Source organism: Sus scrofa, chromosome 11 (assembly GCF_054392235.1).
Source record: "Sus scrofa isolate SSC_HxYL_T2T_F1_AM1 chromosome 11, Sscrofa_HxYL_maternal_Yorkshire_Landrace_v2.0, whole genome shotgun sequence".
Lineage (NCBI taxonomy): Eukaryota > Metazoa > Chordata > Mammalia > Artiodactyla > Suidae > Sus > Sus scrofa.
In genome coordinates, this window is record NC_139393.1 from 76,823,308 (window position 1) to 76,849,694 (window position 26,387).

The 26,387-nt window shown below is 43.2% G+C and overlaps 1 protein-coding gene across 6 annotated transcripts in view; it reads left to right on the plus strand.

The window, feature by feature from the left end:
• LOC102165696 (uncharacterized) overlaps positions 1–26,387 on the plus strand; it is a 207,226-nt gene that overhangs the window by 86,880 nt on the left and 93,959 nt on the right. For all 6 annotated transcript variants that reach the window (XR_014819862.1, XR_014819861.1, XR_014819863.1 and 3 more), the window contains exon 2: positions 25,485–25,593. Coding sequence is in view for 1 of the 6 variants with exons in the window: in XM_084982254.1 (XP_084838380.1) it covers positions 25,485–25,593 (109 nt within the window). In the remaining 5 variants the exon portion in view is untranslated. The remainder of the gene's footprint in view (positions 1–25,484; positions 25,594–26,387) is intronic.

Here is a 26,387-nt window from a genome sequence, read left to right on the forward strand (position 1 = left end):
TCAGCACAATTCCCTGTACCACCCCGTTGTTGGAGGCTTTTCAGCTCTGTCTCTTGGTGGCATTAGTACCACTGTGGGCTGCAGGCAAGCAGCTGCCGGGCCAGATCAATCCATGGGAATGGTTCTCTCTTGCCTATCACATCCCTCTCTCCTCCTAAGAGAGAGCCGTCTTTCCTGTCCTTTCTTCTTCTCACCATCCAAGGATTTAAAAGGCCTTGAGGAGTTCCCGTTGTTGCTGAGCAGTAATGAAGCCAACTAGTATCCAAGAGGATGCAGGTTTGAACCCTGGCCTTGCTTAGTGGGTTAAGGATCAGGCGTTACCATGAGCTGTGGTGTAGGTCGCAGACACGGCTGGAATCCCGTGTTGCTGTGGCTGTGCTGTAGGCCAGTGGCTGTAAGTCTGATACAACCCCTAGACTGGGAACTTTCATATGCCACTGGTGTGGAGCCTAAAAAGACAAAAAAAAAAAAAAAAAAGAAGACAAAAGAAAAAAAAGGCCTTGAGGAGACCAAGGCCAGACTTTATCTAACAACATCCCGATGAGTTTTGAGGATTGTGTTTGCTAAGGTCTTCCTCCCCAAAGTTCATTTATGGGGTGTTGTGCCACAGACTTACTTCCATCAACCCTGCCCTTGGACCTGGTACCCCGTCTCCTTGGATTAAGGGAGAAGACAGGCAGGCAGCATACTTGGTTCTGCAACCTCACTGGAAATTTAGAAATTGTCCCTTACTAGGACTTTCCTCAGGGAATCTGATACTCTTCTGGAGGTGAGACCGAGACCCCTAAAGGGCATACCTTCGTCAGAAAAGTGGACTGTAAACTTTCCTAAAGAGAGGGGGCTCAGGGTAGCTAGGGATAACTGCTTTGCTAACTGGAGAGCCACCCACCAGAGCCCCTGCTCTCCTACCCTCCCAAAGATGGTGCCCATTCCGATTTTCTAAAAATAAGTTTTATTCGAGTATAGTTGAGTTACAAGGTTGGGATAACCACTAGAATAGCTTAAAATGGAAAAAAGGAGAAGCGGGTTTTGGTGTTTTGTCTAGAGGCAAGAAATGCAACAGGAAAAGGACTGAGAATTATCAATGGTCACGAGGTGCCCAAGACAGTGCTTCACATGCACGACTTCATTTAGTCCTCCCTGCAGCCCCGTGAAGGGAAGCCAGTTATGATCCAGGTTGAGTCATGAGAAAGCAGAACACTGGGAGGAGGGTTAAGTGCTGCTCAATGCCTCGGGTCTGCAGAGACAGGGCTTTGTTATTCTCCATCCCCAGAGCTTGGAGTAGCGTCTAGAACAGTGCTGTTCAATAGAAGTGTAATGAGGTCCATATCTGTAATTTAAAATTTTCTAGTACCACATTTAAAAAGTAAAAAGAAACACGTGAAGTTCATTTTAATAATACGTTATATTTGTATTTAACCCAATATATAAAAATACTGTCATTCAAGCATATAACTCATATAAAATTACAAATGAGATGCTTTGCATTTTTATCACACTAAGCTTTTGAAACCTAGTATGTATGTATCTCAATTGGGATCAGCCACAGTACAAGTACCCAATAGTCATATGTGGCTAGTGGCGGCCATATTTAGCTAGCATATTGGCTACCATATAACACTGCAGGTCTAGAGTCTAGTGGGCAGTTGTAGCAGAGACAGTAATGCTCCCCAAATATTCCATGTGCACCACTGTATTCCCAGCCCCTCTGGCAGCTGGGAGTTCACATAATTAGTTCTAGCCAGTGAGTTGCAAGCAATAATTACATATGCCATTTTGGGGTCAAAGCATTTAGCTGTCAGTGAAAGCCACCCCAGTAGGTTTTCCCTTTACATGGAAGCTGAGGAAGACTTCTGCTTCACTGGTGGAGGCAGCCTGGGTCTCTGAGTTGCCATGTGGTAGGCAGTTATTTTAAAGATACGCAAGACTTTGTAAGGGGGAGAACAAAAATGTCAGTTTTATCAAGACACGAGATTTTTGGCGTTGTTTCTTCTGATAGCAGATCCTGGCCCTACCTGACTAAAGAAGTGATCATATATTTTGGTGAATTAATGAGTTGAAGGAACATAAAGAGAGAGGGAGAACCATATTTCTCTAGGGACCAGAAGAGGGAGAGTTTGAACCCATCAGCTAACACAGCCTCTACCCAGAAATACCAGTGTGAGCACAGACTGTGCTAGGCTTAGTCTTAAGCTCTTTGATGGAAGTAATAAAACAACCCAAGATCGGGTGATGAACACCAGGACGCTGGCCCACTCACCACTTGGAGGAAGTTTGTGTCTTGGCATTTCCTTTTCCTGTAATGACATTTACTCCTGTCTTTTGATTATCTTGTTTCCTGACTGCACTGGGTAAAGTGTAAAAGGAGGGCAACATCAGAATATCCGTAAGGTAAAGCAAAAGGTGGGGGTGAGAATGTATCCTCCAAGGGGCTAGAGAATTCTCCTAATTTTGGTAGAGAACACTGAGGAGCAATCTTATTTCATCCAGTAGGTTGTAAACCACAATCCACTAAGTCACAGTGACTGGATTCGGTTTAGTACCTAAACAGTTTTGCAATTAAAGGCTGATCCATCTCTCGGTTTTCAGCATCTCTTGGGAATGTTGTAAAAATGCATTGACTCCATTGTATCAGCTTATTCCTGAAAGTATCATATTTAACTTGTGAGACTGTCAGCAGAACTATTCATAATTCATCCAAGATACCTTCAACTCAGGATGACTCATGTTCCCTTGATGTTGAGCTGCTTATAAACTACAAAGATTGACATTTCCAGCATCCGGAGGGATTATTTTCTTAATGTCATTGCTGTTTATATTCATGTTCTGTCAAGGTCAAAGACTTGTGCACCCATCAATACTGAGTCACTGTCATTGAGCACTTGACATGTGCCCAAGCATTTCGTGTGCATTATCTTCTTTAATCCTCAAAACAGCTCTATGAGATAGATATTATTATCCACATTTTATAGATGAAGAAACTTGTCTCAAAAAGGTGAGGTTCCTTGGCCAGGGGTCACACAAGGAGGTAGGGGTGGCATTGTAATTCCAGCCAAGCTTTATCTAATCCCCAGGATCCGGGAATCATGCTGATGCCTAATGTGGAAATGGATGTTGTATTAGTTTGCTGGGGCTGCCATCACGAAGTAGCAAGACTTGGTGGTTTAAACAACAGAAATGTATCATCTCACAAATCTGGAGGCCAGAAGTCTGAAATCCAGGTATTGGCAGGGTTGGTTCCTTCTGAGGGTTGTAAGGAAAGGGTCTCCTCCCCCTGAACCCCCTCAGGTTCAGGGAGAAGGTGTTTCTTCTCCCCGTGTCTTCACAGCATCTTCACTCTGTGTGATGTCTGTGTCCAGATTTCCTCTTCTCAGAAGGATGCCGGTCATGTTGATTAGGGTCCACCCTAATGACCTGTACAAAGACCTGCCTCCAAACACAGTCACATTCTGAGGTGCGGGGTAAGGACTCCAAGGTATGAGTTCTAGAAGGGACACAGTTCAGCCCATTATGACATGCAGTCAGTTTGTTTCTCTGAAAGGTTGCAGTCCTGTGTATTTTCAGGACGTGGCCTTCCTTTGAATCCTTCTAACTGGCAGCCAAGTCACAGTTTGAGTTGGCCTGATTTAAGGCTAAACTTGGAAGTGTCACCTGATGGCAATGGCTGTTGCATGGAGCCATGGCTCCCCTTGGCTTCCGTGTGCTAAGGGATATGTGAGAAACATAGACTTAAGGTGGTTGGTTTATCTGAGCCACTGCTCCTTCCTGTCACAAAAATCTATTTAGAGATTAATTGGATAAAAATGGCAGCTTAATTGGGTGGTTGGGAATTGGAAGCCATGACTCATACTCTTCACAGCACCTGGTATAAATTATACGTGAAGGCCGGTCCACTGAGGCTTTTGTGTGACCAGCTCTACAGAGGGCAGGTTTTATATTGATTGGGTTTGAATGCAAAGAATAAAAAATCTGGGACAGGCTTGGGATTTTGTGTGTGTGTGTGTGTGTTTGAGATGGGGAATTCAAGGGCACAGAGGTAAAGAATGACCTAGGAGGACAGATAAGCCTTAGCTGAGGGGATGGGGAGGGGGTAAGTGAATCCATTAAAGGCAGACCAAGTCCATGTTTGTTGGTCCTGCTGACCTTTTCAGACACAGAGTTCTAAGTCTAAATCTCTGAGACCAGTGATGGGCTCCCAGGATGGAGATTTCATGTTGCTTCTTTCCTCAATTTCTTAAGTTCAGAACTTTGAAACATCCCGAGGCTCAGATCCTGTTCTGCCAATGCTCTTTCCACGTCTTGCAAAACATGGCCATGAGGGCTCATTTGTGTCATAAAACATCCTAATGGTGCTGTCTCAGCTTTGCCCTGCCCACTGGACAGGCGTTCTAGACAGTCAAGCTGAGGGTTATGCAGCTTACTTGGTCACCTTCTGTATTCTTAAAACACAAGACACTTAGTGACTGCAGTTCTTTTGGTGAGGACAGAGTGGCCTTACTCATCCCACCAGGATGCAGTGCAAAGGAAAAAAAAACCTATTTTCTACCATGTCTTGAGTCTTCTTGCTGTTGGCTTGCAGTGGCTCCGTGCCTGGGCTTTGCATGGGGAATGGGACCAGACAGAGTATTTCGTTGTTTATGGCTGTTAGGTAAAAGATATTCATTTCCCCAAAGGAAATCTTCTGCCCCTGTGTGATTCTGCTCTTACCTAAGAATAGAAAAGCTGTACTCCTTGTCCTCTTGTAAAGAGAAATCTCTGGTTTTGGACCTCCAACAAAGTAGGCTGCGCTCGGGGTGAGATGAGATTTCAGCTTTTCCCTCTGTCATAGTCAGGCTTTTCAGAATGAAGTGTTAATGGGTGCAGAAACACTTTTGCGTGCTTGGGAATTGTTCTCTTAGGAGGACAAGATGTAATGTTCCTTGCAGAAGCCAATCGCGTCTTTTCGTATGAAACCCGCAAGCCCGAAAACGTCACACGGCCTCAACACCTACACCTTCTAGCCTGTGCTCTTCTGGAGGTGCTGTCTCTTTGCTGTTCACTGTTTTCTCCTTGTTATATATGCACTTGGACTTATGTACTTATTTTTTTTTTTTAAACATGAACCCCTGAATGGAACCAGTGGCATCTTTCTAACACACTTGGTTTTGTTTTTACCATAGCGCCAGAGAAATGTTCAAGTGTCTCAGCTATTTATTTGCCTTCATGAAAAAGGATTAGAAAGCTTCTGGGATTGAATATGGAATTCTCTGGATTGATCTTGCTAGATAATTAGCCATCAGTCTGCCTTATAATACTACAAAGAACAAAGAAGATGAGCTTACAATGCAGTTTTTTTTTATGAAGGTGAAATACGAAAGAGAAGGACCCTCAAAGGTGGTCCAGGCAGTTGCTACATGGTTCCATTAGCCCTAAAGACTGGGCAAGTCCCAGGAATTGGCACCAGAATCTTGGGCCTGCGAGAAGCAGGGAAAGGCTGTGGTCACTAGTCTACTGTTTTCTTGGTCATCTCCAGTCTTTTTGAAGGACAGAGTAGAACTGGGTCTGCCTGTTTACTAGCCTCTGCCAAGAGTGAGAATAAGGTCAGTGCCGGCATAGTGAGAAGACTGGGTCTTCACTGTAGGGTGAGACAAGGTCAAGTGTGTTCGTTTCTATTGCTAGATCAATGAACACTTACTGTCTTGTAATTTCTGTGGGTCAGGAATCTGGGTGCAGCTTAGCTGGTGTCTCTGCCTCTAGGTCTCTCCAGAAGCTGTTGTCTAGGTGTCAGCTGGAGCAACAGACTCAAGTGAGGATTTGACCTGAAGGAGATCTGCTTCCAAGATCACTCGTGGGGTAGTTGGCAGGGTCTCTCGGTTTCTCGAGGGCTACTGAACTGAGTGGGGGCCTAGGTTACTTGCTGGCTCTTGACCAAAGAACTCCCTCAGTTTCATGCCACAGGGACCTCTCCACAGGGAAGCTGGCTCCCTCAGAATGAGCAAAGGAGAGCAAGAGAGGGTACCCAGGATAGAAGCATCTTCTTGTAAGCTACTATCACAAGGGGTATCCAGTGATTTCTGCCATATTCTTTTCCTTCGACGTGAGTAGGTAAGTCCAGCCAAGACTCAAGGGGAGAGGATGACACCATGATTTGCCTGCCAGGAGACAGAATCCTTGGGGTCCCCTTAGAGGAAGAACAAGATGGGAGTAGCAAAGATCAGGTCACATGAGTAGAAATATGAAGTTTCCAGACTCTAATAGTAAAAATAAGCTCACAGGAGTTTGGGCTTTGGAAGAGACAGGAAGGACAGACATGAAACAGTGAGGTCTTACGAGCTGGGATAAATTTTGTTAACCTCATGAAAAGGGCAACAACCATAGTCTTACACATCTTCATATTCACTATAAGGCTAAGTAAGTACTGTGTCTTACAAATCTTTGTTGAATGCACGAAGCAGAGAATTTCATTTTTGTCTTAGTTGCAGTGGTTGACTTTTCTGGTTTCTCATAACAGTTTAAGGAATTTGAATCCCGTGTAGAATAGACCCAGATAGAAAGAGGGTTTCCCTCATCAGTAGGGTGGCTATATAAAATGTCCAAATATTTGCCAGTATTCACTTTTGAAAACGAAAGGGGTAATCTTAATGACTGTGCAAGGTCAACAGATGTCCCCTAAGGTCGCCCAGGAACCTGGGGTGTATGCTTATCCCAGCTGTTACCCAAACTCCCTTAACAAGGTGTCCGAGGACCTGGGACAGCCCTGCGGTGACTCCAGAATCCTCTGGTTGGGGAAGACCTAGAGTTCCTCCCAGCCAAAGAAGCTGCCAGAAAACCCCCTCCCTCCAGCCTGGGCCACAGCTGCCTTAATTGTGGAGTTAGAAGGGAGTGAGACAGTGTCTTGTGTTCACCTGGGAATTGACTCTGCTGTGTTTTCCACCGCTCTGGAGATTGACATCATTTTGAGGATCTTCTGGGTACAGTGAGTAATGAGAGTATCAGCAGACAAACGATTTACGTGCACGAGGAGCTATTCCTCATCCGAGCTTGAGTCCTGACTTTGGAAACCGCTTTACCCTGCTGGTCCTCCTTTTCTCGACCCCTGCGAAATTGAACGGAAATCTCCTTTTTTTTTTTTTTTTTGTAAATAAAAGTCATGAGCTCATGTTCAGTGGCAATGGGAATGAAGATTCTCATTGGTTTAAAATATTGAGTAAATGAAAGATATGGGAAAAATGGCAGTTTACCCCCAGCGTGGATCACAATATTTACAAAGAGACTTAGATTCTCATCTCAAAATCATTACCTTCTGGTCATTGAAAGCTGTGGGATTGCTTTTCAGGCGAAGGGACATGTCTGTGCCGGAATTTCTGCAATAAGGCACAAACATCAATGTGAATAGATCTGTATAATTCCCTGAGATATGGGTCATTGTAATCAGAATGCAGCATTGAGGAGAAGGCACCCTCAGGCTGGTGCCCTGAACCATTTGATATTCATTGGGCAGTGGCTTCTAGAATTTTGTAAAAACATCTGAGTTTGAATCTGAGTGTGTATCTTGTAGATCAATGATCTCTCTCCCTCATCCTCAGCCCACCTGCCTTAACTGGAGGGGAAATATCCTCATACCCCCATTCTAGCCTTTTTCTTTAGCCAAAGATATGAAATTATGAATTATGCTACTGATGTAACTCCATTGATATTTCTAGGAAAAGTCCATCTTATCTATAAAGTTGGAAGGAAAGAAGGAAACCATGGAGAAAGACAATAGATTTTTATGGTATAGTCATGGAAAAAACGACAGATTTCACAGTTTATCTCATAGAGACTCTCAAGTAGAAAGAGTCTTAGAGTAATTTCGTTTACCCAAAATTATGCACAGATAGATAAATGGTGCTACTTTGATGAATATGAGTGAAAGTAACCATTTAACCTAGAATGTTATGTGCAACGCAGTTGATATAGAGGGAAAACAATGGCCTGAAAAATGCAAAGCTTCCCTTGGAAGAAGTTCTGCTGGATTTGACCAATTTCTTTCGACATGCATCAGGAGTTGTATTTCCATGGCCGGCTTGGAATTTCACAGCTTTTGTGGCACGCGACATTCTGATTTATTAGGAGATTAAAAAGGAATGACACATCAGACCAGAAACTCATGATCACAGAGTGAATGTGCCACAATTGAAAGTGAGGATACTCTTTTTTCTCTGAGGCTCCACAGAAATCCCCTACGGCTTACACATCATATTTGTATTTTAACCACATCTGCCCCATAGGACTTTATATAAGTGTTCCCCGCACCCCCCTAAAAAGTCCGTCTTGGACCACGTCGGCTTAGGGTGGGCACAGAACCCGACATTGGTTTCTTTGCGATAGAGATTCTGGAAGAGTGGAGGTCCTGCTGCGTGGTATAGAGGAGCACGGCATCAACTATGGAGTCAGAGAACTGGGATCTAGACGCAGCCTTGACCTTTCTGGTTGTGTGACCTTGGGCACGTCAGTCGGTGTCTCTGGAGATCGGCTTCCTTGTCAATAAATAGGAAACAATAATTAAACCACCCCAGAGATGTAATGGGTAAATGAAAGCGTGTTCATAAAATGTGCTAATGAAACGAAAGAACACATAAAAGCACGAGCTCACTGCAGTTATCAATAATTATTATAAATATTAAAAATGCTAAATATATAAAACATTTAGAAATGTATTAGAAATAAATATTATCCAGGCATTCAGAGGGCACACCCTCCAGGTGGTCTTTGGGTTGATCTTTTGAAGTATTAATATTTAAACACAATAGTAGTTGTATCATTATTTTTAGACCTAAAACTTATATATATCATGTTAAAATGAGAAAGTGTCTTCATCAATACTTCTGAATTTTTGCAGAGGACATGGCAGGTGGAGATGGGAAAAATTACGGGCGTCAGTGGAGACTTTCACTATTATGGGCATTTCCGTGCATCAGAAGTCATTTGGAGAGCGGTGGCTTACTTTGAAATTGGTGCAATGGTCTCCCAATCTGTAAGGCTCCTAAGGGCCAGGACTGGGGTGGGAGGCGTCCTCAGTACTTCCTGTACTTGGGAGGGAGGAGGTTCAAGCCACCTCCACTGTCTTCTAAAGTATTTTCTTTTTTTTTTTTAAAGGTTTTTATTTTGTCCATTATAGTTGGTTTACAGTGTTCTGTCAATTTTCTGCCATACAGCAAAGTGACCCAGTTTCTCTCTCTCTCTCTCTCTCCCTCTCTCTCTCTCTCTCTCTCTCTCTCTCTCTCTCTCTCTCTCTCACACACACACACACACACACACGTATACGTTCTTTAAAATATTTTTTTGATGTACTGTTTCAAAAAAAAGTTCCTCCTCCGGGATGTTAAAACAACTGCCCCATCCATCTCGCCAAAGGCTGATTGCTAGTCTTCCTCCCCATCCCAGCTCAATTCTCAGATGTCCTTCATCTGTGACTTTAGTCCTGACTGCGTCTTGAGCTGGTTCTGACCAGTGGAAAAGAGCAGAAGCCTCAGTTCACCGGTTGGAACCAGGTACCCACTGAGAACTTCTTGCTGGCCAGCTGCTTTCATCACACCAGGATCCAGAACTTTCCCTGCTAGTTCTCCAGTTTCTCTCGGGCACCCTTTGGGGCTGGCTTTGGCCTGCAGCCCTGGAAACTTAAAGTGGTGTGTGCTGCTGGCCTGTGATGCTAACTACACACAGTGGCTCTTTGGGATCTCACTTGTTGATTGCTTGTCTGTTCCAACTTTGTTGAATATCCTTCACCTGGAATTTGTCTGACGTTTTTCTCATGATTAGACTGGGGTTCTGGGGTTCTAGGAGGAAGACCAGAGAGATGAAATGCCATTCTCATCACATCGTATTGGGGGCAAGTCATCAATGTGCGTCACCGCTGTTGCTGTTAACTTTGATTCCCTGGTGCAGGGCATCCTCGTCAGGTTTTTCGACTGTAAGCTAATCAGTCTGCTTTGCTTCCTTTCCATACTGTGTTCTTTGGAAGGAAGTCGCTATGTGCAGCTGACTCTCGAGAAATGGGCGGTTATGCTCCACTCTCCTTTTATTTATTTATTCAATCATTTGTATAAATCTGGCTGGGTGTACAATCCAGGACTACCTTCCCCTGTTTTGTCGCTCAAATTGTTCCAACCTTGGTTTTGGGAATCTTTCAGGCTGGTTTCTCTGTCCCTTTGATACGACATTATCATTTGGAGATTTCTAGCACTTCCTTATCTTACTAAAATATGCTCAAGGTCTACCTATATAATCCCTGCCCCAGCCCTAGAATCAGCATTTTCCAAGGAGCCCTGCTTTCTTTGGAGTGGATCCGAGTTTATTTATTGCAGGTATTGACAACCTGGGACCATCAACCTTGAAAATGAATTAGAGCTTCTTTAATGTACTCTCGATTATTATGAATTTGATCTTAGATTTACTAGAGGGTAGTTTTTGGTTATAAATTCTCAGGGGAGGAGTTCCCCATTGTGCCTCTGGGCTAAGGACCTGACATAGTGTTCCTGAGGTTGTGGGTTCAATCCCTGACCTCATTCAGTGGGTTAAGGATCCAGTGTTGCTGCAAGCTGCAGTATAGGTCACAGATGTGGCTTGAATCTGATGTTGCTGTGGCTGTGGCATAGGCTAGCTGCAGCTGTAGCTCTGAATTAATCCCTAGCCTAGGAACTTTCATGTGCCTCAGGTGCAGCCATAAAAAGAAAAAAAAATTCTCAGGAAATGTTTTCCCTCTTAAGCTTGTGTCAAGACACACACATCCTTGATGTCTTCTGATTGGCCAGTTTGTTTCTCCTCTCCTTTACCATCAAGGTGTAGTTCTTTGGTGTCTCGGTTTATGTGGCGAGACTCCTCTCGGCCTCCCCCGTTCTTAGTGAGTCCTCGGCTTCATCACCTCTTGCATCTTCTAACACCTGCAATTATCAGAATGTAAACACAGTAGGTCAGGGGTCAGCAGAGACTATTAGAAGCGAACAGTTGATACTTGATGCTTTCTTGTCTGCCGCTGTTCTCGCCTTTACTTTATTTTTGGCCATTGTGGATTCTTTCCCTAGTGTCAACTTATTTAAAGACGCATTTCTCAAGTTTTAGCCTTTTCTAAAGTGCTTCCACTTGGGAGAGTTGTTCAGTGTGCCTACTTGGCCATTCCACCAGAAATAAAAGTCTCGGTTCATATCTTGACCTTGTTCTTGATTAGAGAAGGATCCCCTACCATTGGTTCTCTAGAAGTCGGCAGTTTACAGGGGTCAGGAGCGCCAGCACATTGCACGCCCCTCTCTTTGCCGTTACCCAGTGCGTTATTGATTTAGGCTGAGGGGCTAATGAAGAGGACTGGAAGGGATGTATTTAACAGAGGGGAAGATCAGAGGGAGATGTGACCGGAGAGGTGGGCAGGGTCATGCTGAGTGGAGTCTTGTGAGCAGAGTGTGGAACATGAAACGTGGTGGCTGGAAGGGAAGGGGCTAGGGTAATTTGAAGTTCAGTGTGGTATCTGAGGAGGGAAAGTGATGCCTTGGCCAAGGGCGACATGTCGTGCCCAATAAAACAAATCCAGATAAATGAAAGAGAGACTTTATTGGAAGGATCATTGCAACAGGGAGAAATGGGAGCTGTTTCAATAAGAGAAGTCTGGCTGTGAGCTCTTCAAGCTTCTCCAGGGTCAGGCGGAAAAGGCTTTTCTTTTATAGAGAGGAGTGAACAGGCTGGAAGGAATCCCGTGTGGGCAGGTGGGATGAACAATGAAAGTGGTGTGACAGGGCCGTAGATCAGAGAATGCTTTCCCCTGAAGTCAGCCCGGTTTGGGGAGGGACCTTTAAGGAGGGGCTGTATGTCGACTCAGCCCGGAGGTAGGTCCCAGTTCAGGAACCTAAAGGAAGGAGAGAAGCTGGACTAAAGTTTGATCTGTTCATATTAATGGATATTTTATTCTGCTTGGTCAATGTGGACAAACAGCTCATCTAATTCCTTATGAGGCAAAGAGTGGCAATGGGCTGGTCTGCATCTGGCCTTGTCACAGGCGAACAAGGGGGTATCCATGTGCCTTGCCTGTGTCGTATGGCGAAGGGGGTGTTGCTTACAATAAGCTGTTTCCTGGAGAGCAGCAGGGCAGGGAGATTTCTTAATGATTCCCCCAAACTTTGGTGTAAGTGGGTTCACTAGGTAGCTTTTCTCCTCAGCAAGAGAGTCTTTCGTGTTTGGGAGGAGGCGAGGGAGCAGAAGGAGTGGAGAACCCTAAGGCCAACTTGGTTTGTGGCCTGCTTGCTCTGTTGGATGGCTCCACTTAGAAGCATTATTTCTTTTTTAATTTAATTTAGTTTAATTTATTTTTTGTCTTTTCGTCTCTTTAGGGCTGCACCCACACCTGTGGCATATGGTGGTTCCCAGGCTAGGGGTTGAATCGGAGCTGTAGCCGCCGGCCTGTGCCAGAGCCATAGCAATGCACGATCCGAGCTGCATCTGCAGCCTACACCACAGCTCATAGCAACGCCGGATCCTAAACCCACTAAGCGAGGCCAGGGATCAAACCCGCATGCTCATGGATGCTGGTTGGGTTTGTTAACTGCTGAGCCACGATAGGAACTCCAGAAGCATTATTTCTTACTGGTAGTTTACTGTACCCATTATAGTGGGCATTGGGAAGGGTTTCCCAGTGTGTTCTGTAGAGACTTAGCCTTGGGTTGAGGTGCCTCCGAGCCTCCACTCTTCCTGAGTGGGGATGGGCAGACGACCAGTAAATAAGGCCTCAGACCTCTTACTCCTGCTCCCATTCAACGGAGATTTGAACCTGGATTCACACCTGCCCCATCTAAGCCTTGAATCCACCCATACATATTTTAGTTTTATTATTTTTTATGTTCATCTCCTTCCTGGGAGAGATAGGCCCTACTTTTCCTCCCAACTGTTTTAGCACATAGAGTTCATGGCTGATTTCAGCTAAGAGGTAATGGGAAATTTTCAGTCTAAATTCTCTTGCCTCATCTTCCCTGCTAGGCTCCTGATTCTGAAGATTGACAGGAAGGGCCCAATTCTCTTTCCCACAATGTATAAGGAATCAAAAGAGGCTCAAGGAGCCTCAGAAAGAGACCAGAGAAATACTTTGCAAACCAGGCTCTTTTGAGATCTAGGGTATTGGGAGGACACATAGGGCCTCCTTGGGGGGCTGTGAGAATCACCTGCATTTGTGTTTTAGCCCGGCAGTGTTGCTTTTCTCTCTTGTAATTACTGGGGTTTTGCAGACTACTTCACTTGAAAACAGGGTTCTACTGCTAAAGGGAGGTTGGACACCACTGGATTAGAAGATTATGAAATCCGTTTCAGCTAAAATGTGTCCATCCTCTTATGAAGCAAAGATGGAAGGAGTGGTTATATTCTTTTCATTGTTTGAAACATGAACGATGGCTCAGCACAGAGGGTTGAGCTCGGACGGCTTTGCCTCGGAACTGCAGATCTGGGTCTCTCCTCCATGAAAGAGGAGAAAGGATCTCAGTTGCCAGGAGTGCGTGGTGCACTCTTCAAGTGTGCATTTTAATGCCAGTGTCAGGGCAAACCTCCACCAGCTGTCTAAACATTTACCGCACCAAATAATAGCATGAAAGATATGTGGGTTTCAGATATGTGCCATCTTAAAGCAGCACTTAGTCATTAAGTTAATCACAGCTGCTATATGCCAGCCAGTGTATTTTGTTTGTAAACAATGCATCTGCTCTAGGCAGCCGTTGGGAGCTCTGCTGTGTAGGGTAGAGCAGGCTGGTTATGCAGAGATGAGCATCCCAAGCATTTGAAATGAATGGGCCATCTCTCAACCGGAGCCTGTGGATTCTAGTGGGAAAACAGAAACTTGGGGTTTATTCCATCCCAAGTGCTGCTGTGACAGCTTTCCTCTCAGCAGAGTTAGGTGTTCCACCTGGAGAAACTTCCTGATGGCCATGGTCATGTGATCATTTGATATGGGACATTTCCCCTAAATAGTTCATGGTTCACCCTTTGTTATGGCCTGGATGGTTCTGTCCCCTGCTCAGAATCATGTGTTGAAGCCCTAACCTCCAGTGTGACTGTAATTGGAGAAAGGGTCTATGAGGAGGTGATAAAAGTTAAAGGGGGTCGTTTGGGTGGGGCCCTAATCCCATAGAGCTGGTGCCCTTATCAGAAGAGGAAGAGATTCTCAGAGTTCTCTCTCTGCCATGGGTGGATGCAGAAAGAAGGCAGCTGTTTGCATGCCAGGAAGAGAGTCCTCACCAAGAAATGTGCTGGCGCCTCCAGATCTGTAAGAAATACATTTGTGTTGTTGAAGCTGCCCCGTCGGTGGCATTTTGTTATGGTAGTCTGCACTAACTAATACACCCTTGTTTTTTCTTTTAAATTCCTTAATGTAACCTGCTTCTTAATGCCACATCTTGATCCTTGCTTCTCATTACTCTGCAGCTATTTTGTAATATCGTCTTTGGTGACGTGACGGCTCTCTTTCACTGTATTGAATGAAGTTCTTAGTGTCTGCTTGAGAGGAAGTGCCCTGACTCCTTGCGGGTGCCTGTGATGTGGCTTAGGCTGTCTGATCTCATTGTCACTTCCTAGTCCCAGGCCCAAAGGACTTAGATTGATTTGTTTCGACTTTGAAGTTGTATGGCCGACGCTGCTGGTTGTTGGTGGGAGGTGCAGTCCTCCTGTCTGTCTTTCTGAAGGAGCTCTGCTTTTGCTCTGGATGATAATATGGCCTCCCTCTAAGAAAAGAAATCGAAGTTGGTGTAACTTAAGATGGACAGTTCTCTTTTTGGGCTTTCATAGGGGCTGCCATGTGACCTAGTTCTGGTAAAACATGAAAGCCAGAGAAGAGAGCTGCCCGGTTGAAGTCTGCTATGAAGCCCATAGATGGAGCTGGCGCCGCCCTTCTCCTTTTTCTCCTGCCTTTGAGATGAACGTGATGTCTAGAGCTGTAGCAGCTCCCTTGTGACCATGAGAAGGAAAGTCAGAGTGGTAAGGGTAGTGGAGCAGAAAGACAGTGGGAGCCCACAGCCCCTGGGACGTCACTGAACTATTGAATACTATCAGTATCTGCCAACTCTGGACTTCTTTTTCTCAGTGTAATATTTTTGAGATTCATCTATATCATGCAAGGATTTGTTCATTTTTTACTGTGTATATTCTAGTGTGTAGATGTATTCCCACTACCCAGTCTCCTGTTGATGGAAATTTGAGTTTTTCCAGTTTTAGGTTATTATTAATAAGTTCACCATAAATATTTATGTATGTCTTCTTCTGAACAGATGTTTTCCAGTTTTTTAGGGGTAAATGCCCGGGAGTAGAGTAGCTAAGCTACAAGGTAAGTGTGCGTTTAATTTTATAAGAAATAGCCAAAGTGTTTTCCAAATTGGTTTTGCTGTTTTCTGTTCCCATCAGCAATGCATGAGGATTCCAGTTGCTTCACGACATTTATCAACACTTGTTATTCAGTCAGTCATCTTAGGCATTCTGTGGATGCTAAGGGACATTTCATTTTTCTTTTAATTTGCATTTCCTTCATGAAAATGATGTAACTATTTTTTTTTCATAGACCATTGGCTATTTGTATATACATTTGTCACATGATGTGCTTGTTCAAGCCTTTTGTCTGTTGAAATAAATTGGATTGTTTGTCTTTTTAGTATTGAGTTGTAGGAGTTCCTGATACATTTGATATATTTGAGAAATAAGTCTTTTGTTTGATGTATATGTTGTAGGTATTTCCCCCAGTCCATGGCTTACTTACTTCTGCCAGGTCTCAATGTGTGTAGACAGTTTTTTTTTTTTTCTTTGCTGCTCTCCAACATCTCATGCTCCCATCAAGTGGTTTCCTCCTCAGCTTCCCAGAGTGCCGTGCTTACCCCTGAGTCCATGGCTTCCACCTCAACTCTGCCCCTGGTTAGATGCCTGGCCACTGCCCCCTCCCCAGCAGGGCTCTCCCTGTGGAGTGGCTTCTGCATGCGGTGTTTACCACCTGCCACCAGATGTCTCGCCTACATTAGTGCTCTCTTTCTGGAGGTTTTGGCTCACCACCTGGATGTTAGCTCCTTGAGGACGGGGAATATTTCTTATTTGTTTCTTACTGCATCTAAAAGAGTGCCGTGCAAATGTACTCAGAGCCTGTACAAGCAAATAGTTCAGGGTAGAAATCCTCTAGACAGGTTTGGAGAAGATCCTCCTTCAGCTTAGCCCAGTACACCAGTCACTTTGCAATCTCTTCACGTTTTAGGTGAGATATTGAGTCAGTTTTGCACAATTCCTCTACCAATTCAGGGTGCCTTTTTATTTTATAGCTTCAGATAGTTCATTAAGTATGTCCAGATTTGGAAGTACGGATTACTTTTCTGGAGAAATTACATGGTTATTTTCTGACTTTAGGGAACTGAACAAATTGCATACTCTCAGAATCAGAGTTTCCAGAGTATCATTAAAATAAATTTTGGGGAAATAATGCGAAGAAGGCAGCTCCTTCTTCATCTTTTGGTTATTAATTTCAGGTGCCTGAGGCTCTTACATCAGGTTCTTTGAGGCCATTTGACACCTAAGTCAATTAACTAGTTAAGAACATTTGGGGAGGAGAATGATACCACCCTTTTTGAGAATGGGAAATCTAAGAGTAAACCAAAATTGTCCCCTTCTTGGGAAATTTATAGTTTACTAGTCCCTAATTCCTTTCTTTCATCCACAGTAATAACTAAAGTATCTTATAAATTAACATGTTTCTGTGGTTCCTTGGATTTCACTTCCTCCATGGCTATGCTGGAAATTCTGGGGTATCAGGGGTGACTCATGGGAAGAAAGAGTGAAAAGAATGTCAGGAGTTTTACAGCTGTCCATTAATTTAGTCAACAGAAATTGCTCACGTACCTATCATGACTGGAAGATGAAAGCCGAAGAAAGGGCCTATTCATACTATGAGTGATTGGGAGAATGGCCCTAAATTTCGGAGGCAAGTTCATGGAGAGAAACTGCTATTCTGCAAAAGGTCTAAGGGTCTCTTGATGTCTTCTCAGAAACAGCTGGCTGAGCTCAGTGGAGAATTGGTCCAACCAAGCACATCATTTCTGATATCTTTTTTAAATGATAAAGTATGAATTGAGTTCATATGTGCTCCGGAGTATAGAATTAAAATGTACCAATTTGCTTTTAATTTCCATGATTACAGGTTCATGGAAAGTAGACACTTTCAAATATCTATTGGGAGGCTTATCTGCTTTCAGGAGAGAATGTAAATACATAGTGCACATTTCCACCTGTTTCTCCAGATCTGTCCTCTTCTAAGCACACGCTCTCTGCCTGGACAGCTGACCTATAAAGAACAATGTCAAGGCCTTCCTTGTCCTCTGGCTGCCACTTGGGGCTGAGATGTTAGCCCTGGAGGGACACTGGAGGGAACAGAAGAATGAGTTCATTTTTAACCCCCTGGCTTCCTTCCTGTGAAGTCACCTCAGGCTGGCTCTGCCCCTTGATCAAAGGTCATTGCTTGTATCAAGGTGACTTCTCAATCCTTCCAGGTGCAGGCACCTGCTTTCTTCATTCATCCTTTTGGCCTGGGTGTGGTAAGAGCTCTGGTTATTTAACCCAGGCTACCATGCTTTTCCTGTGGTTCACCTCCTCCTGGCCCAGGCTTTTGTAAACAAACCTTTTCTAAATAAACCTCCTCAGATCTTGTTATGAGTATGCCATCTTGTTAGTATTATGGTTGATATGTCACAGTATAAAATTACATTCTACTTATAATTTGTTTGTTTTTTTTTTTAAATGCAAGTAAACTCATTGCAGTTAACTTTCAGCATCATTCATTTCCTTTGACCTATCTCCAATGTACTACCTTAAAATGCAAAGACTGGAAGAGAGACATAGTGGTGAAGAGCAGTCCATACTGAGGAAAAATACAAATTCTCAGATTTAAGGAACACTCATGTCCTGACAGGGTAGTGAAAAAATCACCCCAGATGCATCAAAATTAAGCTCTAAAGAATCAAAGACAAAAAGGACATCTTATACCTGACCTGAGAGGGGAACCTGATGACTCAGACGTGGCACCTGGATTGACAGCTGGTTGCCCACAGCAGCAAGAGGTGCCCTAGGCCCGTCTCTAGGAGGATGGGGGGGAACATGCATCATCCTGCTCATCCCCGAGTTAAGGCAAAATCAAGATACACTCAGACCTACACAGGACAGGAAGGTGGACTGCCTCCAGGCCCCTACCGAAGGAACTAACAAGGAAGGATTCAGCAACAAGGAAATTACAAAATATTTGGACTTAAAGCACGGCCTACCAATGATTGTGGGTGAGCTGAAGCATTTACTTAGGGAGAAACTTGTAGCCTTACATGCACGAACTAGAAAACAAGAAAGATCGGAAAAAAAGTGTCCAAATCAAGAAAATGGATAAAGAAAAACAGAGTAAACCAGAGTAGGAGGGCAAATGTAATAAAGACAGAGTCAGAAACTAGTGAACTAGAAAACAAAGAAATAAGAAGTATGTTTAATAAAGTTATCTGAAGTTTATATGGCATTCAAATGACTATTACACAGAATACCTATATTATCTGAGTATCTCTATGAATGTGTATATCATTCTCCTCTAAAAATCAATAAAAAAGCAAATTATAACCTAAAAGAGCACAGAGGTTATGAGCGGGCATTTCAAATGAAAAGGAACATATGAAATGGTTAATAAATTTGAAAAGATGCTCAGCTTCACTGCTAATTAAGAAAATGACAATTTTAAAAAAGTTGACATACCATTTTACACCCATCAGATTGTCAAAAATTAAATGAAAAGCTGTCAGTGCAGGAAGGGACTTGGGGAAGCAGGGCCTTGGATCCACCGCAGTGGGATTGTAAATTGGTTCAGTGACAATAGAGGGCAATCTGGCAGCTGTCCGGTAACGCTGAAGTTGCACTCATCCACATTTCCACTTCCAGTGAATCACTGGACTTTGCTTCTGTTAAGCAAAAACTTTGAAACATAAATGTCTGTCTCTCAAGTTATAGATATAAATTATTGCCTGTAATATACTGGAACACTATACAATATTTAAGATGAATGACCTAGATCAGTATGTGTCAGTACGTGCTGTCAATCAAAACCATACTGTTGAGGGTTCCCATTGTGGATCCTCAGGTTAAGAACCCCTGACATAGTGTCTGTGAGGATGTGGGTTCAATCCCTGGCCTCACTCATTGGGTTAAGGATGCAGCATTTCTGCAAGCTGCTGAATAAATTGCAGATGTGGCTCAGATCCCAGCATTGCTGTGGCTGTGGTATAGGCTAGCAGCTGCAGCTCCTATTTGACTCCTAGCCCAGGAACTTCCATATGACACAGGTACAGACATAGAAAGAAAAAAAAAAATACTGTTGAAGAGTTCTCTGGTGGCCTGTTTGTTAAAAGATCTGGCGTTGTCACTGCTATGGTGCAGGTTCTATCCCTGGCTGGGAAATTTCTACATGCCTTTGGATGTGGCCAAAAAAAAAAAACCCAAAAACAAACCAGAAACAAACGAAAATTTACTCTCGATATGCTAAGGGAAATAAGCCAGAACTAGAGGATAATTATCGTATGATTCTACTTAGGTAATTACTTGTAACAGGCAAATTCATGGGTAGAAGAATGATGGTGATCAGGAGCCGGGGGCGGGGGGGGGTTAGAAGAAATGGAGAATTATTATTTAATTGGTACAGAACTTCTCTTTGGGATGATAAAAAAGTTTGGGAAATAGTCACTGGCAGTGGTCACACAACATTGTGAATGTGACTCATATCACTGAATTGTATACTTAAAATTGTTTAAATGATACACTGCATGTATATTTACAACAAAGCACCTAACAATCCATAATGTTGAAGAAGACAGATTGTTAAAAGTTAAGTACATATATTATTTAAAGGCTTGTAAAATTGTTTGATACATGCACATGTGTTAAAAGTATAGCCTCTTGAGTGGACACCTTCAAGATAACGGTTTCACCTGGAGAGGGAGGGTATAAAATGGGGACCTCAGTGGTGTTTGTCAAGATTCTTTAAAAAGTAAAAGTTCCAAAGGGAGCATAACATATGTTGACCCTTAATTCTTAGTGGTGGTACATGTTAATTTGAAACATTTACATTTTAAAAGAGCCCCAAAGCACAGTTTGGGGGGATGTTCTGATCGTGTGGTTGACTCTTTCCAAAATTTACAAAACAGAGTGGTGATGGGTGAAGATGGGGAGGGAAGGTGTCTGAGTCCAGGGACTACACATCTCCCAACCCCTGTTTACATCTTTCTTATGCCGGAGGATCAGATGGCTGGCATTTCCAGGTATTGTGGTGGACCAGGTGCAGCGAGTGGTCCCCATGTTTCAATAAATAAAGGTGAGCCAGTCTTTTGTGGGAGACCTTCCACACAAGGTCCTCGAGTGAGGAAAATCATCTGGCACCTTCTGGTTGGCTGAATTGTACATGGCTTCTAGCTAACTGTAAATAACCATGAACAAAGAATATCTCAGTAGCCAATATTTTTCTCTGCTGGTATCAAATGAAATTCATTTGGTATCAGCTGGAGTTTTTATAGTGCTAATGGAAGTTATTTTCAGTTATCACGTCAGTCTATAAGTATACAAAGACAGCAATTTCACTGGTAATCTGGAGATCAGTTTGTATGTAGGGGGTATGCTTTAGACTGTTTCTGCAGTGTAAGCTTTTATCTTAAGAAATGTGTGTGGGGGGGTCATAAATAAAGAGGGAATGATGAAACAGAGCATCCAGCAAGGGCTAAGGTGGGGCTTGGCAACATTTCCTAGCGTGAGCATCTGAACTCCGAGATGTGGTGATGTCCAGGAAGCGCTGGGCGCAATGGGGAGCTTGTGCATCTGAGAACTCATTCCACCAAATGCTGGTTAGCTTCCCTCCTCGTTCCGGTGATAGCTCTTTAAACACTGACAGCTCTCGTGTCTGTGCAGCCGCTATTTGATCTCATTCCATGGGGTAGAGGAATGGAGCTGGAACCATCAATTTTTGTTTTTTAATAAACTCGTGTAATTTTGCCATACTCCCACCAGGTACAAGAATGGCAATGGAGCCCTGTAAATAAAAATCTGCTCCCTGCAGGATTTTAATTATTTATATTCTCTCAGCAAACAGAACCCCTGTCCATTGTGATGATAGCATGTGTGGAGATTGGAGGATCAAGATGCTGTGCCAGTGTTGTTAGGCCGGTGAAGGGCAATTTAATTTTTCCCTTCTGCACATGGACACTCTGAATGTCTGAGACATTTGTACCCAAAGTCATAACTGGTAGCACTGCGGAAAACTCGTTTTGCAGTAACATCTCCAGAGCCGAAGGGATTTTTCCCCCCCCAAAATCAAAGGCAGGGTCATCTGACTGCTATTACCATGATAGGTTCAGCTCTTGGTAGAAGAGAGCACTGCTTTCGGAAGGAGTAAGCAAGTATCATATACCTAAAGGTGGTTAAAAGGTAAATTTTATGTCATGTATATGTTTTTTTACCACAATAAAAATACGCAGAGAAATTAGTGAGCAGGTAAACAAGTGTTAGTAAATATTGGTGAGGCATGTGCACTTTGCCAGGTGGGGGATGGTCAGGACCACTGGAGACAAGGATGCTGCCTTAACCCCTTCTTATACCTGCATTCCCTTAGAATCCTTCTCTGGCCCTGAGCAGAGTGGCTGGCTAATGGTGTGCACACAAATGTTTACCGAGTACAACAAAAGACGTACTCCCTCTTTGCAAAGAGCAAGGCAGAAAGAACACCAAGAAAAAAAAGAAAAGAAAAAAAAAGTCTTAAGAGGAATTATTTATCTATAGGTCTATGTCCCTTGAGTGTACCTGGAAGGGCTGGGTCTCATGTTTGCATCCTCAGCCCTTAGCCCCGGGGAACAGGGATGCAGTGGGTGCCACTGGGATCCCTCCTAGTCCCTTTTCGGAAGCCGGTAGACCCATCTTCCAGCTCCTAGGAGCCTTGGCACGCGCAGCTCACCGCTGCCCTCAGCCAACTGAGAGCACCCCCAAACCCCTTCATTGGCCCCATTCTTGCCTAGCTTTGTTCTTCTGTTCTATCCCATTATTCTCAGTCTCCTGTGATTTACTGCCCAATAGTGGAGCTTCTTGGTGGAAGCTCAAGGGGGTTTATCGAAGTGGTTTCTACTGGAATATGTTTTTCAAGAGGCGTATGGCCATGGAGAGGTTTCAGGGACTCAGTGTTCAGCTCCTTAAATTCCATAGGTCCTCTCCCTACAACTCACTCCTGGAGAACTTGCCTGCGTCCACAGTAGTCCTTCTTCCAATTGATAAACCGGAAGCAGGCCCCTAACCCACGCCAAATCTTACCCATGGATTGGCCGTGTTCACGCCTCTTGGGCTTCCAACCAAGGGAAGGAGGCCCTCTTTAAATAGTAGTGAATGTTCAATAAACCTGTAAGATTTCAGTATTTCTCTGTCTGTCGTAATCACTGTGCTATTGAGGATAAAATTTGGTGTTTTAGACCAGGGTTGGGAGGCTCTGGTTTAGATACAGGAATAGTGAGAGTTATGTGCTGTTGAGGATAAAATTTGGTGTTTTAGACCAGGGTTGGGAGGCTCTGGATAGTGAGAGTTGCGATCATTTTTGTTTAAGGACTTTGTCTCTTCCACGCCAAAGAGTGTAAGATTCTCTGAGAGCGAAGCGAAGTTCGCTTGAAGACGTAATGAGCACTAAAAGTGACCTTTTTCATGTATTTGACTGTAAGCAACTCTTAAGCTCTTCTTAGGTCTCATCTTTAGTCTGTTTTGTTACCTGAAAAGAAGGGAACTTTAAACAGCCTGACAGTCTGTTAGTGCTGAAGAATCTTTTACATGTGAGAGGAAGGCTTCCAGAATCACCCCACATTTTAGAATATATCACATAGGACCCTTGGGTAAAGCTTTTATGCAGTTTCTCTTAGATTCAGGCTGTGTTTTTCTTCTCTTCTCTTTTATTTTATTTTTTGTCTTTTTAGGGCCGAACCCACGGCACACTGAAGCTCCCAGGCTAGGATTCAAATCAGAGCTGCAGCTGTTGGCCTACACCACAGCCACAGAAAATTTGGATTTCAGTTGCATTTGCAACCTACGCCGCAGCTCACCGCAGTGCCGAATCCTTAACCCACTGACCAGGGCCAGGGATTGAACCCACATCTTTATATATGCCAGTCGGTTCGTTACCGCTGAGCCACAGCGGGAACTCCCTAGCATGACTTCATCTTAGTTTAACTAATTACATTTTAATGATCCTCTTTCCAAATACAGTCTGAGATCCTAGGGATTAGGACTTCCACATTCTGTATTGTGTGGTGGGGGACACAGTTCACCCCAGAATACTATTTAAGGGCTGAGTGTTTGCCCAGGTGATCTCCTGCCTGAAATACCCACAAACAGCCAATCCTAAGGTCCAAAGTCAAGTGTTACTATTCCAGCACAAACCTTTAGATTCTGCAGTGCTTTCGTTTTTGTGATTGTTTTATTGGAAAAAGTTAGAAAGGGTTTCTCAGTAAAGATTTAATAAGGGGCATTCAACTTGGTCATGGTTTTTACGTTCAGAAGAGAAAGGACTAATCTTGTATGAAGTTTTTTTTTTTTTTTTTTTTTTTTTTAATGGAAAGATTTGGGGATTTAAAGCTCAATGCTTATAGCCTGAGGAGATATGATTGTCTCCTGTTAATTCCTTTAAGTTAGTGAGAAATCTCCTATAAGACCTTAATTAGACCTGTGATTCATTTTCTTTTTCTCCTCTAGATTATCTCTTAAAAGCAGTTTGGGTTAGTGCCTTCGTAAGCATCAGGATTTTTTGGATGTCTCATTTAAAGCCATGACTATTGATCTCAAAGATATTTTACTTTCAAGACCCATGATCATTGAGCTTTTATATCTGGAGGTTGAATTTCTAGTAAGAAGCAATTTAGAGAAATGTTCACGTTTTTGTGGGTTTTCAGCGTGGAGTAGATAAACATTAACATAACCATTTGGTTGTAATTATAAATACATCAGATGTGATGCAGTTTTAATTATACAAGTCCAACTGAAAATGTAAAACATGAATATGCGACTTTAATTAAGATACATGCATAGTTACAAGGGTACTTCTCATAGGGAAAAGCACAGGAAACTTCATTTTCGCTCCTTTTGCCCCATCTTCTCTTAAATGCTAATCTTGTTCACTAAATCCCCTAATATCCTCAGAAATGTTCTGCTCTAGTTTTCCTTTATTGCTCATAGACATTAGGAGTTAAAACCCAAATCCAGCCAAAAGCCAATGTGAGAGCCTGTCTGAATGCTTAACTGTGTTTTTAGGAAAACCGCAAAAAGGCCCACATGGTTTCATTTGTACTGTCACTAAGAAAAATCTCAACAAACTCAGATTTCTGATCCATCAATGGCTTGTTGAAGATACAGAAATAGAAAGAGCTATATTACACTATAAATTTATAAGGGTTTTGTGCTTAGTTTAAAGATCGAAGGCTGCCCTAATGTTTATCTCTTTACTTGTTTAGTTGAATGTCCATATCTACCTCCTCAGGTAAATGCATGAATTTTGCAGAGCGATAGTGGAGAAAATGAAAACTTCATAAATAGTCATCTACTAGTAATACTTCAGTTAGAATCACCTTTATTCCTCTTGAATGGAGTATGATTATGCATCTGTTTACTTTGTTTTTAAATAACATGAAAGGTGTGAGTTTCATTATCAGATACAACTACCAATTATGGAATTAACCTTTAACAAATTAACAATGGAATGTTGCCTCCTTCAATATGCTCCTTGGAAACAGAGGCCAACAGTGACACCGCTTCTTAAATCAAGGAGACCCATAATTTGTACTAAGAATCTAGAAGCAGTTCAGCTCTTCTTCCTATTCTTTTTTCTTCCAGAGAGACTTTTATCTGCAATGTTAACATAATGCCAAGTTCAACCATTGCCTCAGCTTAATACCACCTATATCTGATTTCCATGCATTATAGCAATCATTATGCATATCATTAAATATTAGTAAGCATTGGGGTAAGATTTATTGCTACACAAAATTCTCTTCTGATGTAACCAGTTTGTATATTTTGTGGCTCAGGCACAAACTGTTCTACTGAAAAAACAAACAAAAAAAACAAATTAAGGGGGTCACACTTTCATCACTGTGGTTAAAACCCGATTTGGGATGATTCAAGGAATTGCCTAGCAACAAAGCACTTTCATTTTACAATACTGGGTGCAATTTGACTGCTCCATACACAATGAGAAGAAAATTTTTATTTGTCTGCTTAAAGATTTTCCACTGTTGCCACAAATGTTTAAGTGGATTTCTCAGAAACATGTCGGAATTAAAAGCAATAACAGCCTCCCTTGAATTAATGCCTTTTTATCTTTTTGAGCCTTTGGGGGAGGGAGGTTTTGCTATTCAACAGAGTTTTAACCAATAACACAATGATCAGTATGAAGATTATTTACCAAAAGCATTTATTAAAAGCGTTTTCCTGGCTTGCAGAGTTGTGTTGCTGTGGGAAGGAAGCAGCGTGTTGGAAGAGGGCCTTAACGCAGCCGCCTTTCCCAAGAGTTCGGGGAGTCATTCTGATGAGCCATCAGCAGGAACTGAGGTGAGGGAAAAGTGGTTTGTAGTTTAAGTACCTCCAAACTCGACTTCCCAACGTTACCCCTCCACTTAATTACAGTCCTCTAAGCTGATTGTCCTTTGTCAGTTTGACACACAGACGTTCCCAGGTGTCTGACTGTTGGCGCGCATCGGCTCAGAGAAGGGGAGGGGGCGCTACCGCCGGTGCACAGAGTAGACGTGCTTCTGGGTCCTGTGAGAAAGCCTGGTTTGCCACCAAATGCCCGGCTCGGAGATGGTCCCACACCTTCTCTCAGAGCTGGGCGTGAGGTCCCGAGAGATAACAACCTTTGAACTCACACGCAACCTGTGCTTGTTTACGTGACCGATGGGGGATGAACACGCTGTTTCATCAGCTTTTTTTCATTCGCTGAATATCACTGAAATACAAATCTTGCCTTGCTGCTTTTCAATCACTAATTTTCAGACAACGAGAAAACTACATTTTGTATGAAAACAAAGTGACCATAATTGGGATCTGATTTCAAACATCACTCCTGGAAAGAGTTTTCTCTGATTTTCCTATGGAAAGTCACATCCCCCTCTGGTTCTAATCATGTTCTAGCCCCAGACCAGACCAATAATAAGAAGCGTGTGTGGAAAAAAAGGTGGCATTGGGGCACATGAGCCTTGGCTGTTGCTGAATCCTAATCTTACCATTTTGCTCATTTCTTTGGCCTAATAATTTCCTGAGGACAGCTCAGGGCCATGTGGCAAAGCATGAAGGCAAGAGAAGGCACAGCCGCAGTTCTGTTTTTCCGTGATTTCTGTGGACATTGT